The sequence below is a fragment of the Tripterygium wilfordii genome, chromosome 14 (assembly GCF_013401445.1).
Source record: "Tripterygium wilfordii isolate XIE 37 chromosome 14, ASM1340144v1, whole genome shotgun sequence".
Classification (NCBI taxonomy): Eukaryota; Viridiplantae; Streptophyta; class Magnoliopsida; order Celastrales; family Celastraceae; genus Tripterygium; species Tripterygium wilfordii.
In genome coordinates this window covers 2,328,707-2,345,839 of record NC_052245.1, presented here as the reverse complement: position 1 = coordinate 2,345,839, position 17,133 = coordinate 2,328,707, and the positions used below count along the sequence as shown (strand labels likewise).

Genomic DNA, 17,133 nt, shown 5'->3' with positions numbered 1-17,133 from the left:
TTTTGACAAAATTATCAGCAAAGTATAGCTTTCATGTATTAATCAATCAACCTCATTTTACAAGACAATTCAATCATTCAAGAAAAGAAATGCAATGGCCCCTATCCATGAGAAGATGAAAATCACGTTATCTATTAATCAAACAAGTCTAATGCCACCGGATTGACAAGAAAGCCTTTGTGTTTTACTACATGAACCTTCAAAACAGAGAAGGCCAAAAGATGAACAATGAGGTGGTGACCTCAACTATAAAATACCGCACAGTTTACAAGAAAAAATCAACCAAATAGAAACAAAGGTAATTATATCAATAATTCAATAAAGAATACTTGGCACGCAATACTATCTTTCCCTTGTCCACCCCGAGCTTAGCCCCAGTGACCAGCCAATGACCTGGAAGATCTTGTGGTCCTTTCGACATTTCACTCATGTCTACAATTTTTCCCAGTTTCCCAATTTGGCTTAAAGTATCATCCTTCTTGTCATCAGAGTTTCTCTCACCGGAAGATGATGTAGAAGTGCCATCAGATCTTTGTACGGAAGGGTTGGAGGGGCTATGATCCCACACTGATCGCCTTATTGTACACCCTGGGACTTTGGAGAAGAGAAATTTCAAGTGCAGTACATTTCTAGAACCAAAATTCCAAACTCCCAGCTGAGCTCCTGTAACAATGTGAACACCGGAGAGGTCCCCAATGCTGTTCTCTAAGTACTCTATTGGTGCCGTGCTTACATGGGAAAAGTTCTTCCACTTAATTGGTTCAAACCAACGGCTGTCTTGCTCTTCAGGACCTCGCCACTGGGGTGCACCTATTGCCATATGTGTGTCCCAATGTGGTTGAAGGATTTTTGGAAGAGACACCAAATGCTGCAAATGAATGGCAAGTCTGTTTTGTTTGTTGCCTTCCAGGCTAAGTCTAAGACCAGTAACTGGCTTCCGACCAACCGTCACCTGCAAATTTCAACGCATGTCTAAGGTTAAGAAGTGCATCAATGGCACCTGAGCACGCATGGTGTATATGCTACTGCCACACGTTTGCATCCACGTGCATGCGTGCACATGCATTTACACAGGTATAGAGAAAGTAGAGTCCTCAAAACCAATAAAACTTCGAATGCTAGGAACATATGAACATGAATGTGGATTCTATTTTCTTTAAAACCTAAATTTTCATTTTTTTATTTCCACCATCATCATTGCTTTCAATATATAATGCTACAATTTTTTTTTACTAATTTCTCTTTTATGGATTGTCTTATGAGCTCTCTTCATTTTTTTAATTGTTAAAAGTTTTTGCATCATTTCTATTTGAAATCAAATGAGGAGCAAACCAGTCTATTAACAGGAAATAGAAGACTACATCTTCGGTCTTCCTCAATCATTTTTGAAATAAAATCAAAATTTAACTAGATAACTAGAATCAAGAATCACGTTATTTTACCTGTTCTGGGCTAATGTAAAGTTTGGGGCCCATCAAGCTGAACTGAAGGGATTGACACATAGGCTCTTTCCTTTGGATATTACTCTGTTCCGGAGCCCAAACACGAGCAATTTGAAAATCCAAGAAATATTGTAAATCTTCGATAGGAGGTTTATCTGGTCAGATCACATTAGATACTAAGTATCGGAAAGGGAAAAAAAATGACAAATTGACATTCTTTATTAATCCATATATGTTGCTTTTGGAGTAATCCAAACATGACGCTATCCTCAAAAGATTGTTGAACTCCAATTTCACCAATTAGATTTTCTCCAACAAATCGAAACTAAAATCCCAAATTAGTAGGGCAAGAAGTATAAACTACCTGCACAAATAAAATTTAAAGTAGTATAACAAGGAACCATTTGGTCTTTTCTTTTGTTCAGGAGATGATATGATGAATCATACATGCACTGTTTTCTTTAAGATTTGACTTGCAACCTAAATTTTAACCATTAGCTATTTCTGCAATAATATTGTTTAGTATTTTAAAACCAAAGCTTGGAAATAAGGTCAAACTTTCTTTAATATATATCTAAACTTTCTTTGCATCATTCATTAATACAGTAGCAGTACTGGCATGAGACATTTTCTCTATATACCTACCGTTATTGACCAGGCAGACGTATGATTAAAAGCTACTACTTTAATCTATCATTAAACTGACACTATGATAGGCCACCATAGGCCACAGGGGAGCAATGAACAAAATTCTTAATGCACAGGAATACTACCAGAGACTACTTGAAGCTTCTGGAAGATTAGAACTGTCGTGCACAAGAGGCAGCACATTTCGAAGACATGCTCGACCATAATCCATAGAAAACAAAGTTAATGAAGCTCACATCTGAAACTAAGCAAGCATGAACATGGTGGATTGAGAACTTACATTCTAAATACAAATCAACAGCACGTGCTAGATGCTTTATTCCTGGCACTCCATCAAGCAGAGAAACAATTGACGTAAAGGTCATGTTAATGACATCTGGAGCAAATTGTACAGTCTCTGCCCACTTGGCATGACTCTGTTCAAGATCATCACCTCCTCTCCTCCGAAAAATGACTGTTACATCCTACAGCAATAGTAGATGATTATGATTGATTATACTACGAGAAGAAACAATAAGAGTTTGAGAAAGATATTTTCAGAAAAAAAGTAGTTTCCAAAACAAGAATGCACAGCTAAGAGTTACGTAAACTAAGTGTAAATTAAGAGTCCATAAAAGCGAACCAAATGTCTTCAATTAAACATGTGGATCAATAACAAGGTACAAAAACAAAAGTTAGCAACAACATTGTACTAACCTTGTCCTTATATTTCAGGGGACCCTCAGTTGACTGGCTCTTTGAGTCCATAAACCTATGATCTGCAATATCTTTCACATAGTTCTCAATTTCTGACACTAACAAAGGAGATGACTGGTGCTGCCTGACATAAACCACATCTCTTCCACCAATTGTCACAGATGTAACAATATGTGTACCATAGTTTTCGATAAAACTGGAGAAGTGGAGAAAAAACCAATGGTGATTACTAATTAGAAATCTGAGGTACCTAGTCTTCAAAATTGATCCAGTGATTGTACTGGAACAGTTCATCTGCAATAAATTACTTCCAGGACACTTGGAATACTATGAGGGACTTCATTTGGAATACTATGAGGTGGCAGTGTAATCAATAATAGCAATTCTAGTAGTCATGCAAAAGGTAAGTTATACCCTTTTTGCCAGTCCTAGGTTGTGTATTAATGTAGTGGAGTACTCTTATTAGGTGCCAAAGTATGTATGCGAGCGGGTGTAGATATCCAATTGGTCAAGATAACGATGTTTAAGAAATAACTACAGAAATAGTCCATGAAAACAAATCATTCTGAACATTCATCTTCTAATTCCAATTCAAAATGTACCTTCTTATTATGCAGGAATTGTCATTGCAAGATGGGAACTGGTTCTGACAAGGAATATTCTCATTCATTTTAAGCCAAAAATTACGACATCAAAATTTACAATGAGAACTTGTAAAATGATGAAAGCAAACAGCAAAATATTTAGAAAAAGCAGCAGGTAGCAACTGCAAAAGATGGGTTGACAAAATATTACCTGGCCAAGGATACAGGATCCCAGGAGTAAGGAACCGCACGTTTGATTTCTTCATGCAAAGCCAGATCCAATTTTGCTAATTGAACCTTATATAGGGGAACTAAATGCCCAACCATTGCAAGAGATTTTGTAGCCGCTGCATCAACTTGCCATGAACCAGTAAAATTGAACATAGCATTAAAGCTTCCGAGTGGAATGTGTTCCGATATACCAGAATTGTCATTGAAGCATCTTGCCATCTGAAATTTTAAGTAAAGGAAACCATGAAACACTGATAAGACTATATGATAATTTTAACAAAACAATGAACCTATTTGCAACACTATGATGAAAGTACAACAAAACATTGATTCCGACATGATACCTTGCCATGACAATGCAAACTGGATATAAGGCGTTAAGGCAATGAAGAGGGACTGCTTTTGATCAGGAAACAGGGAACTCATGACTTGCCTAAGTATTAGATTGTAAGCTTTGTTCTATAGGTGAACTCAACACAATTACTACTCCAGAGTTCCAAAAAGGTGAATCAGTGAAAACATGCATATTGGACGTTTGATTTTGTTGATACTTTTTTATAGTCACTGTTAGAAACAGACACAAGAAACTCAGAAATCATGGGGGCAACTGAATCATAAAGGGACAGACTACCGAAAAAGGGGATAAGTAACTGCATTTTGACTAGGTATGATGAAAAAAGAGTCTACTTTCCTAGTTCGAATGAAAAATAAAATAAAATATTGTAGGTATGCAATTTCCTAGCTTGTAATATATTTATCTGTAAAATTGAAACTAATGCTTTTTTAGTTTCTTAGTAAAAGTCCCAAGTTCACATACTATTTAAACTTAAGATAAATAAAGGGCACTTTTGAAGTGAAAGCACTTTCCTTAACTGAAAATAGAATATATAGTTAATAAAAAGCCCAGAAGCTCCCTACCCCAATTGGAATATTAAGGAATTGACATTGGTATCATGTGTAACTTTCTCCGAATTTTGGAACTTTTCATCAGTACTAAAACGAAATAATACAGGCAAGAGTGCAAGACACATTAATAAGGAACACTATATGTAAAAATCTGCTAACCAAAGGAGAATGCTCCGTGACAGATAAAAAAGTGCATCTAAATCAGAATCTCCGCTCTTCCAGGGACAACAACATTCAAAAAAATCTTTCACATATACACAACTGGATAAGTGAGAACACTGAGCATGAGGGGTGAACTGGGGGGTTTCAAAATGCACCACAACATATCAGTTTGCTATGGGAATTCCCACATAAACAGCACAACAATGCAGTTAAAGGGAACCATCATCCTCAACACATCATTACTTCATTAGAACTGAAGCATTAACACATGCGCGGAGATAATAACATCGATATATAGAACATCCTCAAACAAACCAAAAGTACAAAATCCATTAAGTGTTGCAATTAACCAACAATATACGCTGTTATAGTAAATTGGCCACCACGGTGCCGTCAAACTATCTAAAACAAAACCCTCATCACCGGAAATTCCCACAAAACGAATCCAGAACAACGTTTGATTACCTAACCAAGAAAGCCAAAGTAGGCAAGATTAAGCTCAACGCACAAATAGAAACCAAATCTCGAGTACTGCATATAAAGAATTGAGCACCAAGAGACCAACAAACCAGCATTCTCAAACTCTATGGCCAAAAAACAGATCAAAAGAACCATCTTACCTCATGGAAGTTGCAAACAGGTATTCTCTCGATGCTCCTCTCTCCCTTTGAGCACTCAATTTCAAGAGACACATTTGGCACCACAACCCCATCAGAGACAACAAGATCCCTAGCGCGATCTTCATCCACATGGACCAGTCTCGATCCAGAAGCTCCCTTGCAGTACAAAAGCCTTATATCCGATGTAACATCAAAGCCACGACCCAGAGCCTGGATTGAATTGCAGAGAGTGGTAGTCAAAGCATCTGAGCTTAAATTTGTTCTTGGGTTTTCCATAGAATTAAAACGAATCTTCTATTTCATGAACCTTGAAATAGGTCGGTCGAGCTTTTGTGCTTTTCCTAACTTGGTTTGATTTGCTTGGAAGCAAATAAAAACATGGTTTTGCATTATTGTACTGTAATTGTGGTGGCCTAGTGGGGCTCTTTGGACTTTGAAATTCGGAGTTGGCCAGCTCTGTTGCTGTTTGTCGAAGCTGTTGACTGCAATAAATAATAATGGCAGAAAAAAACGCGTTTTTGTGGTACATTCCTGTACTCCAATAGAGAGAATCCCGAGTTGGCTGGTCTTACAAAGATCTTTCTCCAAACGCCCATAAAAATCTGTCCTTTTGATGCGCTCCAATTTTCTTCTATTCAAAAGTCATTGCAGGCCAAAATGTTTGACCTGGGTTCTCAGTTTTCCCTACCCAAATTTCATGCGCTTTTTCTGTTTTATAGATTGATGTAATGATTCGTACTTGCTTTGGCGTAAGAGATATGTGGGTTATCCAAAGGAAGAGTCTTTTGGCTTGATTTTGATTGAGGAAGAACACTGGAGTTCAGAATTGGAATTGCGAAGGCCGAAGAAAGGGTCTTTGGCTTGATTTGTATAAAAAATACATGCCATCAATAAATTCTTCGAAGGGACAAACCAGGGACAGAAAAAACCAAGTTACAGTATTGAAAATAACATCACTAACAACATTATTGAGCGGTTGAATGGTCATTTACAGTGTTTGAATGGATTATTTGGGCCATTTTCCATGGAAACTCTTGCAGTGAAGATACCGTCTGTCCCCCACTCCACACCTATTACAGGAGACTTATGCACGAGAGTTTACCAAACTTTTTCTTTCTGTACAAAGCTAAACCCTTGCTACTCCCACCAACCCATGAAAATGTGTGCCTTGATATGCACACAATCTCAGTGCACCCATTCAAAAAAATACGGCGGCTTCAAATTTAACAAAAACAGCCAAAATTTGGTATGGCAAATGAAAAGAATTCTCAAGGAAAACCATCACCACCACCAATCAGAGATCCAGGTCTTGATGTCGGGTTGATCTCGTAAAAGTCTTGATCAAATGTAGATGTAGAGCCAGATGTGTTAATTGTGGTTGAATTTTGTGTTTGGCTACCGCTTGAACTTTCATGTGGCCTCTGTTGTCGTAGGTCCCTCATCGTCTTTAACCTCAAATCTTCCATGTAATTTTTTGGATCTGGAATCATATCTGGGACAGGCATTTCTCCTTCAAGCATGCTTACAACCTCTGACATTGTAGGTCTCATTTTCGATGATGCATTCGTGCACAAGAGTGCTACTTTAACCATGATATGAGCTTCTTCTTTGTTCACCTCTGACCTCAATTTCTCATCCACAAGCTCCAAAAGATTTCCACCTTGCTGCAAATGGCAGGCCTGCAACATAGATTTTTATTAAAAAAAAAAAAAAGTTTAGATCGCTGCGTCACATTGAACGAGTAGCAGAAGTGCAGAACCATATATAACAAGCTAGGATGACTAGAAAGAAGCAGGAATTAATGGAGTACCCAGTCCAAAATACAAACAAAATTTTCAGTTGGAAGGAAATTGTTGTTGCTCTTTCCAGTAACAATTTCCAATGCCAAGACTCCAAAACTGTAGACGTCTGCTTTCTGGGTCAGGTGACCCCATAACGCATATTCTGGTGCCATATATCCTCTGCAAAGCAATTAGATGTCAAATATAGGAGTAACATCAGAAGATTATAATATGAATTATACTACAGGACATTAGAATCCTGAAGTTTTCAAGTGATGAATTGATATGGTGACTCACATAGTTCCAGCAACTCGTGTGCTAATATGGGTCTTCTCATCTTCATCAAGCCTAGCCAATCCAAAATCAGATATTTTAGGATTCAAGTCCCTATCCAACAGCACATTTGTAGCTTTGATGTCTCTGTGAACAATTTTGAGTCTTGATTCTTCATGGAGAAAAGCAAGTCCTTTGGCTATCCCGATACATATCTTTAGCCTTGTAGGCCAGTCCAGTTGAAGTTGTTCGTTAGGACCTAAATATAATCCAAGAAGATGTCTCGTGTGTAAAACCAAGTTACATAACTTTAGCATTCATGAAGCATGCAGGGCTGACTAAATAACACGAGACTCACCAAACAAAGCTCGGAAAAGGCTATTATTTTCCATGTACTCGTAAACCAGCAATAATTGATCCCCTTCGACGCAAAATCCATGAAGTTTCACCAGATTTGGGTGTTGCAAACAGGAAATGATGCCTATCTCATTCAAAAACTCTCGATTTCCTTGCCGTGATTTAGATGAGAGCTGCTTCACTGCTACAACTGTACCATCAAGCATAAGACCCTGCACCCAGACCTTTGTTAAAAATTTCACATGTAGGAAGAAAAAGCTTAATCCATACCTCAGATCAAATAGTCAGGCAATAGTTTGATATTTTACCTTGTAAACAGGGCCGAAACCACCTTCTCCAATCTTGTTTGAAGAATCGAAGTCATTAGTAGCAGCTCTGATTTGTTTCAAGGTAAAAGTCCCAGTTGGCAATTCTGACCTTTCTGTCCAGAGAGAATCCAAGGGCATTGCATGACAAAAATATGTTAATTTCTAGGACAGCAAGTTCAGTTACATTATGCAATAGTTCCTATGCAAATACCGCAAATTTCAAAAGTATTTAAAAAGGGGTATGCCTCTAAATTTCCAAGCTTTTGTCAGATAAGCTAATAGACTAACTTTGCTTATTGGCTCCTAGATTTTAGGCTTTTCATTAAAATTTCGCAAAACTATGTCTAAAGGGCACAATGGTTTCAGTGCAAAAACAGATATGCTGCTTGAAATTTGATCTACTCCTCCCTCTCCAAATAAGCATACATGATTTGACAATCCACAATCACAGTTTATTTTGCAATTAACTTTGGAGGTTCCTCCAGCAAAGCAAACAGCAATCGTACTTTCAATCAAAATAAATGAGAAACTCCAAAATAAACTAAGACCACTGCCAAAATATGCTAGGGTCCAGATTATAACTACTTTCGGAGTCAGTAATCTAAGCTATAATTGGTCATGCCTTGCCACTTAAAATGCGCATACTTCAACAGTTCAACCTATGCTGGACTTAATGCACCCCCATAATAATTTGTTATCAATGCACAATGCACATAATACAGTTGCCCCCTTCTTTTAGATGCAGAATCTGCCAGCAATACAAGAAGTCAGTTCTATTCTTTTGGATTGGAACAACCAGTTCATACATGAGATATTCAACATGTCCAGTACCTTTTCTTTTCTTCCATTGCCCTTGTAAACGGCCATTCCACTGAAGAATTCCCAGTACAATAAAGACAAAGCATGCTGCTCCAACTCCTATGATGATGTACAGAGGACTTCCCTTGCTTTTGGTGTTTGAACAAGCTTTAAAATCTGCCCAGATGCAGAACATATCTTGTTATGGGGGCAACAAAATCAAGGAAAATAATTAAAACTCATTGGTTAGGGTATCAAAGATGATTTTCAAATAGAAATCAAGAATTAGTTTCCCGGTATAAAAATTTTGCTTTTTAGACATAGCAAATGAAGGAATGAGTTCGCCCTCTACGTACGTGTCAGAGCAGAAAATAAAAGTTCTGCATAGAAGAACATCAGTCTGAGTCTGCCCGAGTAGATACAAGAAAATTGCTCTAAATGGATTGCAGAAGCAGCTGCCACAAGATTAGTTTAAGCTCATTGTCATTTACTGAGAGTTATGGTGGTGCCCAACCCAGCTTCCGCACATTCTCTTTCCTATTTGTGACAGTTGCGAGGGCATCAGGTAGTGGGCTAAAAAGTTTTATTTATATATTTCTGCCACAAAACATGCACTGCCACCATACCACAAACCATGCCCGTCTTCTGTAACCTTTGGAAAAGGAAAATGGAAGTAACATATGACGAGGATGAGGCAACTGTAGTGGTAGCGGGGTACGGGACCTAATCCCTAAACCCTCAAACGATATTAATCTTTTCGGAAAACAATATGCAAGAATAAGTTAATGAAACATATGAAAAGTAGATTGTGCCATGCTGATTGGAACATCTGTTGTACATTTGAGCTGTCCCCTGTTCATGAAAAAACCTCCTAATGACCCAAGAAGATTTAGTGGGGAAAAACAGTGCATCATCCCATAAATTTGAAAATTCATTATAACATTATATTTGCACAGAAAAAGAAACTGCGACTAATTACAATCAAAGACAAGCAAGTTATCAGGACCATATCCTACTGTATTACGTCTTGGTTTTAAGTTTAGGGATTGAACAGATAGCAGCTACTTTATCCCCTTACAGATACCCTAAATTGGGTCACACATGAAAACGCAGATGACACTGCATTCAAGGAACTAATACTGGCTAAGAAATTAATGCAAAGAGCTCACCAGAAACCACAGAAATGGCTGATATCATGGGACCATAAACCCCTCTAACAGGAATCCTCGTTGTGCCTTTGCCAGCCCAATGGAATCGGATCTCTAATATATTGTTTGTCACACGGACATTTGATATTCGTTTTACTAAAGGCTTTTGAGCACCACTTGCCTCATCTTCTATATTGAAATTCTTCAGCTCTAACTTTTCCTACGGCAAAGTAAAACAATTAATATTTTAGTCAGCACTTCAAAGTTACATATATTAGTTAGCGTGCATACCTGAACATAAACATCAAAGACGCGCCTTCCAAGGCTGCTATATGTTTTGTCATTAGTGAATCTTATCTCTGCAAAGTGGAGATTTACTGTGTAGTTCCCGTTTTCCAAACAATAATGAAAATATGATAGCGAAATCGGTGCTATGCGAGCCGTTAAATACAATTCAGAGATGTTTGCGGATTGCAGAAATACAGTATAGCGGGTATTTTGGTAATCGTCATCATCCATGAAGTCTCCCATGCTACTAAATCCCCAGTAAGTTTTGTCATTAATATAATATTTTGCTGTACCACCTTCAACTTGCCCATCTCCTTCATAGAATAAGTTTTTTCCACTTTCCTTTACAGTTGCATCCTTTCCACCACAATTAATATGCAAACAGTTTGAATCTGCCATAAAAGAAAGAGAAGGATAAAGATAAAAGGAAGCCAATACTATATATGAGGATTAACATGGCACTTAAAATGCTGATATCTTCGATTGTTGTCAACTAGAATGTTTTATTAACCAAATGTTGATTCGAATACTGGCTTTAGAGAGTCATTTTTTTGGGCATAGTCTGAATTATTTATGGTCAAATCAGTCAGCATAAAGTTCTTTGCTATTTCATTTTAAGGTTTTTCTTTTCTCAAACACCAGCAAAATGCTTCAGAGTCGAGATTTACTTCAAATCCAGCAATATAACCAGCCTCATGCATACAAGCTTTTGTGAAGTTGAAATAATAAGAGTAGTTAGTGCAGTCAGAGAGCCTCAGACTACATGAACATGTGTATAGACTATAGAGCAGAAGTTCTTGGTTAAAAACTTGTAACATTTCTTTGACATTTTAACATCAAACTGAAATCAGCATTTTTTTTTTCCGGATTATGTGACATTATAAGATCCACAATATGTATCTTCATGATTCTTTTCCCTATAAACAGACCAAATTGCACGAAGTGTGGTATCACAATGAATTGATAGATTAAATTAAATATAATACATAAATCAAATAGACTTCACAGTTTCATAGAAGTAATTTCATATGTTCTGAAATAGCAGAAGAAATATTCAAATGAACTGTTCAATTAGTCAAAGGCATTGAAACTCCAAAAGAATCTATACTTACACCGTGGACACTTGAAAGTTTCCAGGCATGGAAGAGCTTGCATTCTGTACAGAAAAAAGTTGAGAAAAAAATCTTTTCTTGTAACCCCAAACAATGAGAAAACTTCATCATTTCTCTTTTTTTTTTTGATAGGTGAGGGAAATTCAATGCTATAATTACAAAGAGAGAGAAAATAAATCTTACGAGTTTTTCTCCACCGAAGAACTTCGAAATAAGTTCAGGTTCAGATTCCTGGTATTAGAACAAAAGTGAAACAATTGTCAATAAGAAAACCTTAGACTGCAATATGTAAAGAGAAACAACAGAAAAGAGTTCCCTGACATGTTTTGCCGACAAGCTGAGTGCTGAGGACCTTGCCATGTTAAGTTATTATATGAGAGATCTCTGCATCCAAGCATTCAAAACGAACGTCATGTTAGAGAATTATCCCAGAGAATCGTTTCAATATAGATGACCCTGGCTTGTCACCATCCTCAAAAGAGACTATGGAAAAAGCTACAGAAACACAGCCATTGAATAATCTTTTAAGTTTTAGCTAGCACATCTTGCTGCATCTAGACAAACTAAATACAAGGTGGTGTATTTGTGAGCTGAGATGCACAAAGATAGTGAACATTAACTTGAAAGAACATTTATAATTTCATCTTAATAAGATAATTTGTCCATTGGGGCAGACACATTGCTCCTCAAACTTAAGCAGAATTTGAACACGACCCTGCAGCACGGGGTGGTTCACCCACATATGGAAGAGAAAATTCTAATCATATGAGATAAGAATCTTACACATTACTTTTTTCCTTCAAGATAGCTTCCGGTATATCCCCACTCAGCAAGTTGTCACTTAAAAATCTGAATACCCAATAAAGAGATGAGAGATCTTTAGCATGCCACACCACCCATAGTACATGGATGCAATGAAAAGATATTCACTTCTTTGTTTCATAACTCATAAGCATGGTAAGATTTAAACAAGGATTTTCCGCAACCTCATTTCACCATTCACTACTTGCCTACATTTTTATCACATGGTTCTAAAATTTATCAATTCAAATTGTCTGTATGTTGCATGTTTGTACAACTATGATTGTGCCAACACATATCAATTTTCTAATTCTACATTTAGAAACCGGGAGAATGATATCAAGTAATGGTTGCAGTAAAGCCCAATTCAACAGTAATCCTTAACTCAAGTCCCATGCTTACACGAATCTCAAATCCGCTGCACTTATGCTAGATGGAATCTTCCCAACTAACTTGTTGAAACTGACATCCCTGCAGAATCATGACACGATGATCTAATCAATGCCCATCACAATAAAATATATCAAATTTAAAATAAAAGAACACAAAAGATTACTATTTAATACAAAAAAAATTGATAAATAACACATAATCAAAATGACAAATAAAAAAGAACACATTTAATTGATGTAACTAAACAGGTCGTAAATCCCATAATGGGTTTGTGCACTCACTAATTATTGGTCATTCCATGCTCAAGAGATGCATCTTTTATCCAATGGATATGTGCATCAGATATTTTTTTGAGATGTTGGAAGTATCAGAAAGATCATACGTTAGCTGAGAACTGTGGTTACAGTTTCGTTTCCATGAGACCAGAAAATTCTGAAGTCTGAACTGTAATCATTGGTTGTACCAAAACAATGACTTGGCTAGTTGGCTTTAGCTTTTACCATCAATTGTTCTAGCCCAAACTCCTCTCTCTTTCACACTCTCTTCATAAAATAGGAACAGAAAATGTTGACTCGTGCAAACACAATATTGCTATCAGTATGGCCAGAAATTATATAATCAGGCTGGGACCCAGAAAAGCATGCAGTTAATGACCCAGAAATTATATGTTGGCCTTTGTTAAAGTGTCAATGGCAACAGCACTTCTGAAACGGATTGATAGATGGAAAACATACACAATAGAACCCACAAAAAGGGAACATAGCATTATGCGTACATACTAAGATTATATAACAGATGAGAACCATCAAGGCATTTAACTTAGCAGAATTTTAGTCACTAACTTTGCGTGGTTTACTTACAATAGTACCAGATTTTTCATTGTCCAAATGTAAGTAGGAATCTCTCCTGAGATGTTACAGTTCCTTAACACCCTGAAATAAGGCTGAACAACATTAATTCAATCATTATCAAATGCGACAGACACATATCACTACATAATGTTCAATGACATACAATCTTTTTATGCCAGTCATGTTTTCAAGCGTGGGGAAACCCTGAATTGGCCCTTTAATGTCGGTAATCCTCCTGTAGAAAGATACGTCGCCGTAGCCAAAACAATTAATGGAATAAATTTACATTTATTTCATTTAATACAACCAGATGGAAAATGCATAGGTTCTCTACTCACAATTCACCTATCTGATTCAAAAGAGAAATGTTTGATGGAATAGGTCCCTCAAGTCCACTTGCCTCCATTTCTCTTTAGTGATTCAAAGTTTAAAAAAAAAAGCATAACTATTAGAAAAACAGAATTTAGCATAAGCTTATCAAGTTCAAAATTCAAAAGGCACTAGAAGTACTTAATAAAACAGAAGCGAAGAATCTTACAATCTGTTTAGCTGTTTCCAATTCTGTAAGAAATTAGGTATTGTTCCCTCAAAGTTGTTATCACGTATCCTACTGCATTGTACTTAAATAGCAGTTAATTTACATGAGCTTGGAAATATAAGCTTTCTAGTAAAATAGAATATCCATCTATCCAGACTGAAGTAGGATATCAAAAGAGCTTACAAATCTGTTAGATTTACTAGATTGGATAATGAGGCCGGTAACTTTCCGGTCAATCGATTGGATGAAAGCATCCTGTGGTTGCAATTAATTGAAAGAAACCATCAAAAACCTATTATTTACTATTTAGGGAGATCAGATAATGTCTACAATGAAAAGAAGACCAGAACATGGCAAGAAAGAATAACCGAATATCTTACAAAGTCTGCAAGTTATTTAATCTCCCTAGCTCAGAAGGAATATTGCCAGAAAATTGGTTTGCTTCAAGACACCTGGATAAGAAGTTCCCATACAGATTATTAGGTAAATAAGGCAGTTATATGCTATCATGCGCAGCAAGAATTTTCTATAAGCGAACAGTAAATTGTTTACGTCCTATAATAGGCAGAAACGTAATATTGCTGATTGTTTTGTAGGTCATATGATATAAGGTTCAAACAACTAACAAATCAGAGACCCTGATTTTCAGTTTCGCAAATTTTCATTATCAAGGACTTAAAATAATGATAACAGCTGGCAAATATACAAACCAGGATTTATGCATGAATGCAAGTAAGATTAACCAGAGGTCAGTACTTACAGGTATGTAAGAGTAGTAATATTCCCCAACACCCTTGGAATTTCCCCTGATAAGCGATTTACAAGAAGAGAGCTGCATGGCATTCGCTGGTTAGTTTATAATAGGGAAAAGTGTAATGGAAACTTAGGCAAAAACTCACATAACATTCAACTGCATGGAGGCCCACTCGCGAGGTATTGTACCATTAAGATAGTTGTAAGCCAAATCGCTGCATTGATGAGAGAAATTATTCAAAATTTAGTGCAAGGATATATTTTCTTTAATTCAAGTGCATTTTTGCAGGAAATCAATGTGTTATGGATGATACTGTCCTCAGATATGAAATTGAAGTGTTTTAAAAGGCTCTTACATTTCCTTCAGATAAGGAAGCTTAACCAATTGAGGTGGAAGCATTCCAGGAAGACTATAAAACTTGAGCATTCTACATTGACATGAAAAGCAGAATTTCTTAGTCTAATCTGCAGGACATAGTATCAAAATATGACATGATGTGACAACACGAGGAACCCGTACACTTTTACAACATGACAATCAGTGTTGTTCTCATCAGGGCATTCACAAACTATGCTGTGCTCAGAATTCTTTGGCGGCTCTACTGTTAACCCAACCATTTCAAGTTCGCAAGTATCAGCATTGAACTTCCAATATGTTGAACCGAGTGTACTTGCGATTTCTTGGAGAGCATCAACTTCAAAACATCCAAAATTTTAAAAATATCAAATCAGAAGTTACCAAACACTGATTCCCAAGCTAAATAAGCAAAAGCAATTGAAATCATGTAAAAATTAATTTGTGAAAGTCAAACATAGCCGTCAATCTGCCTTCCATCTAAGCACGTCACCAGAGAAATTGCTAGGTTTGAATTTAAAATATGTCCGTTTCAAATAATTCCCATTACAATATGTACTTAAAATTCAATAAGATTACACTAAACAGAAACCTCAATCAAAGTCTCAACTCACCGTGCTTTTCCTCTGAACATAAGTTCCCAGATCCAAAATTTTTCATTTTCCCAAATTTCACAGTAACTAAAAAAGTTGCGTTCTCATAAAAAAGAGAGAGTCCCCAATAACCCAGAAATCAGTTTCGAATGTCAATCTCTTACCTTTCCACATTTTCTCAGTAACCAACCAGAGCATATCATGAGAAAAAGAGAGAGGGTGAACGAGTAAGCAAATTGGCACTAACCTTCTTCTTGAACGACCTTCGACTCGGTAAATCTGAGTAATCTGAAGCAACCCATCGCAATAATTAAGAATATAAAGAGCTTGGTAGCAACCATGTTCATGGATTTCTCAAGAAGTGACTCCAAACACCAACTCTTGCAGGCTGCAGGCAGTTACCCCCACTCACTGTCTCTTGGGTATTACAAAAGCCTCTACCTTTGAAGATGATGGGGTCAATTGCTTCAAACTGACAAAACTTACTCACAATTACATGTAAAAAAAAAATAGACACAAGGCACATGTAAATATGGGAGATGATTGCACGTTTTACTCCAAAATTATATGACTATTGATATAGAAATACGCTGTAAACTATTACTTAAGTGCAAGACATGCTTAATGGTTTTTTATAAGGGTGTGAAGATGTTGAGACTTTTCTTTGTGTATATATCCCGGAACAGTAGAGACAGTATAGTCAGATTATGGCATTGCTGACCTGCTAATTATAACAAAAGTTAATATCATGATTAGGAAATCCAGTCAATAATTCCGTTATGTATTCTACGTATAAATTTAAGGCTAAGGTAAGGTTGTCTTATTGTCTGCTTAAAGATAAGTCTCCAAGAAAATTATACTAAAGTAACCCACCCATCTGACTATGAGAGCTGGTGGATCAAATTAAAATTTATTTTGTTAGCCAGACAGCCATCTCTGTATGAATGATTCAGGAATAATTACGTAACATGTTCTGCTTTTTAAGTCAAAGAGATGAGACGTGAGTGAGACCCAATTCTCCAATCAATGCACACAGACTTAAAGCTTTTCAAACTTCAAGTTGTTCACGTTGTTTTCTCTGCATCTTCGTTTGGGGTGGGGAGTCATTAAGCTATCAAAGCGGCAGCCATGCATACTTTTTGACCAAGGAAGGAATGGAAAGCGCTATTTGAAAACAATGGGAGTTGAAAGTTCAAACCACAAGTCCAATCTTGATATGATAAGCAGTTTATATATAGTCAGTATAGGTCAAGTAAATATCTCTTTCATCCCAACCCTCCTCCTAGGCTCACCAAAGGACTCGTGGGCCGAGGCTTGGCCTGGACCCAAAAGGACAGCCCAAATATATTTATGGGTGGGCCTAGGCTTTAGTTTTGAGGTTGAACCCGGTCTGACCCCATCAGTTAAACTCGGGCCAGCCCCAAAACCTAAACAATGACCCAACTCAAAAGTCAAAACCTTGATCAAACATCAAGATATATATGAGGAATTCTTA

General features: G+C 36.9%; 2 protein-coding genes across 3 annotated transcripts; both read right to left on the bottom strand.

Annotated features, from left to right (window-relative positions):
• Positions 1–17: 17 nt before the first annotated feature.
• On the bottom strand, positions 18–5,747 carry LOC120015393 (MACPF domain-containing protein CAD1-like). The gene is made up of 6 exons (XM_038867804.1): positions 5,290–5,747; positions 3,582–3,820; positions 2,787–2,982; positions 2,371–2,554; positions 1,443–1,597; positions 18–952 (listed from the first exon to the last, which is right to left on the bottom strand). Exons 1-6 carry the CDS (start codon positions 5,563–5,565, stop codon positions 308–310), a joined length of 1,695 nt encoding a protein of 564 aa, XP_038723732.1. The 5' UTR covers positions 5,566–5,747; the 3' UTR covers positions 18–307.
• Positions 5,748–6,206: 459 nt separating this feature from the next.
• LOC120015392 (probable LRR receptor-like serine/threonine-protein kinase RFK1) lies at positions 6,207–16,493 on the bottom strand. Of its 2 annotated transcripts, XM_038867801.1 has the most exons (25): positions 15,886–16,493; positions 15,211–15,385; positions 15,047–15,118; positions 14,837–14,905; positions 14,698–14,769; positions 14,318–14,389; positions 14,121–14,192; positions 13,938–14,009; positions 13,738–13,809; positions 13,563–13,634; positions 13,409–13,480; positions 12,558–12,626; positions 12,138–12,203; positions 11,676–11,738; positions 11,538–11,585; positions 11,355–11,398; positions 10,246–10,634; positions 9,976–10,174; positions 9,163–9,261; positions 8,840–8,983; positions 8,009–8,121; positions 7,702–7,912; positions 7,368–7,602; positions 7,100–7,250; positions 6,207–6,968 (listed from the first exon to the last, which is right to left on the bottom strand). In XM_038867801.1, the coding sequence occupies exons 1-25, from the start codon at positions 15,983–15,985 to the stop codon at positions 6,558–6,560; spliced, it is 3,162 nt and encodes a 1,053-aa protein (XP_038723729.1). In that variant the 5' UTR covers positions 15,986–16,493; the 3' UTR covers positions 6,207–6,557. The 2 variants fall into 2 exon arrangements, with proteins under 2 accessions (XP_038723729.1, XP_038723730.1); XM_038867802.1 differs by lacking the exon at positions 9,163–9,261 and having other exon boundaries at positions 15,886–16,477.
• Between the last annotated feature and the right edge of the window lie 640 nt (positions 16,494–17,133).

What these genes read in the sequence shown, in the direction of transcription:
- LOC120015393 (XM_038867804.1), bottom strand. Translation starts at nt 5,565, where the DNA reads ATGGAAAACCCAAGAACAAATTTAAGCTCAGATGCTTTGACTACCACT. An exon ending in GATCCTGTATCCTTGGCCAG is followed by an intron (nt 2,983 to 3,581) that starts GTAATATTTTGT and finishes CCACTTCTCCAG; the next exon opens with TTTTATCGAAAACTATGGTA. An exon ending in TTTACATTAGCCCAGAACAG is followed by an intron (nt 953 to 1,442) that starts GTAAAATAACGT and finishes TGAAATTTGCAG; the next exon opens with GTGACGGTTGGTCGGAAGCC.
- LOC120015392 (XM_038867801.1), bottom strand. Translation starts at nt 15,985, where the DNA reads ATGAACATGGTTGCTACCAAGCTCTTTATATTCTTAATTATTGCGATG. An exon ending in GAAGGTCGTTCAAGAAGAAG is followed by an intron (nt 15,386 to 15,885) that starts GTTAGTGCCAAT and finishes GATGTTTTGAAG; the next exon opens with TTGATGCTCTCCAAGAAATC. An exon ending in TCTTTGATGTTTATGTTCAG is followed by an intron (nt 10,175 to 10,245) that starts GTATGCACGCTA and finishes ACTTTGCCGTAG; the next exon opens with GAAAAGTTAGAGCTGAAGAA.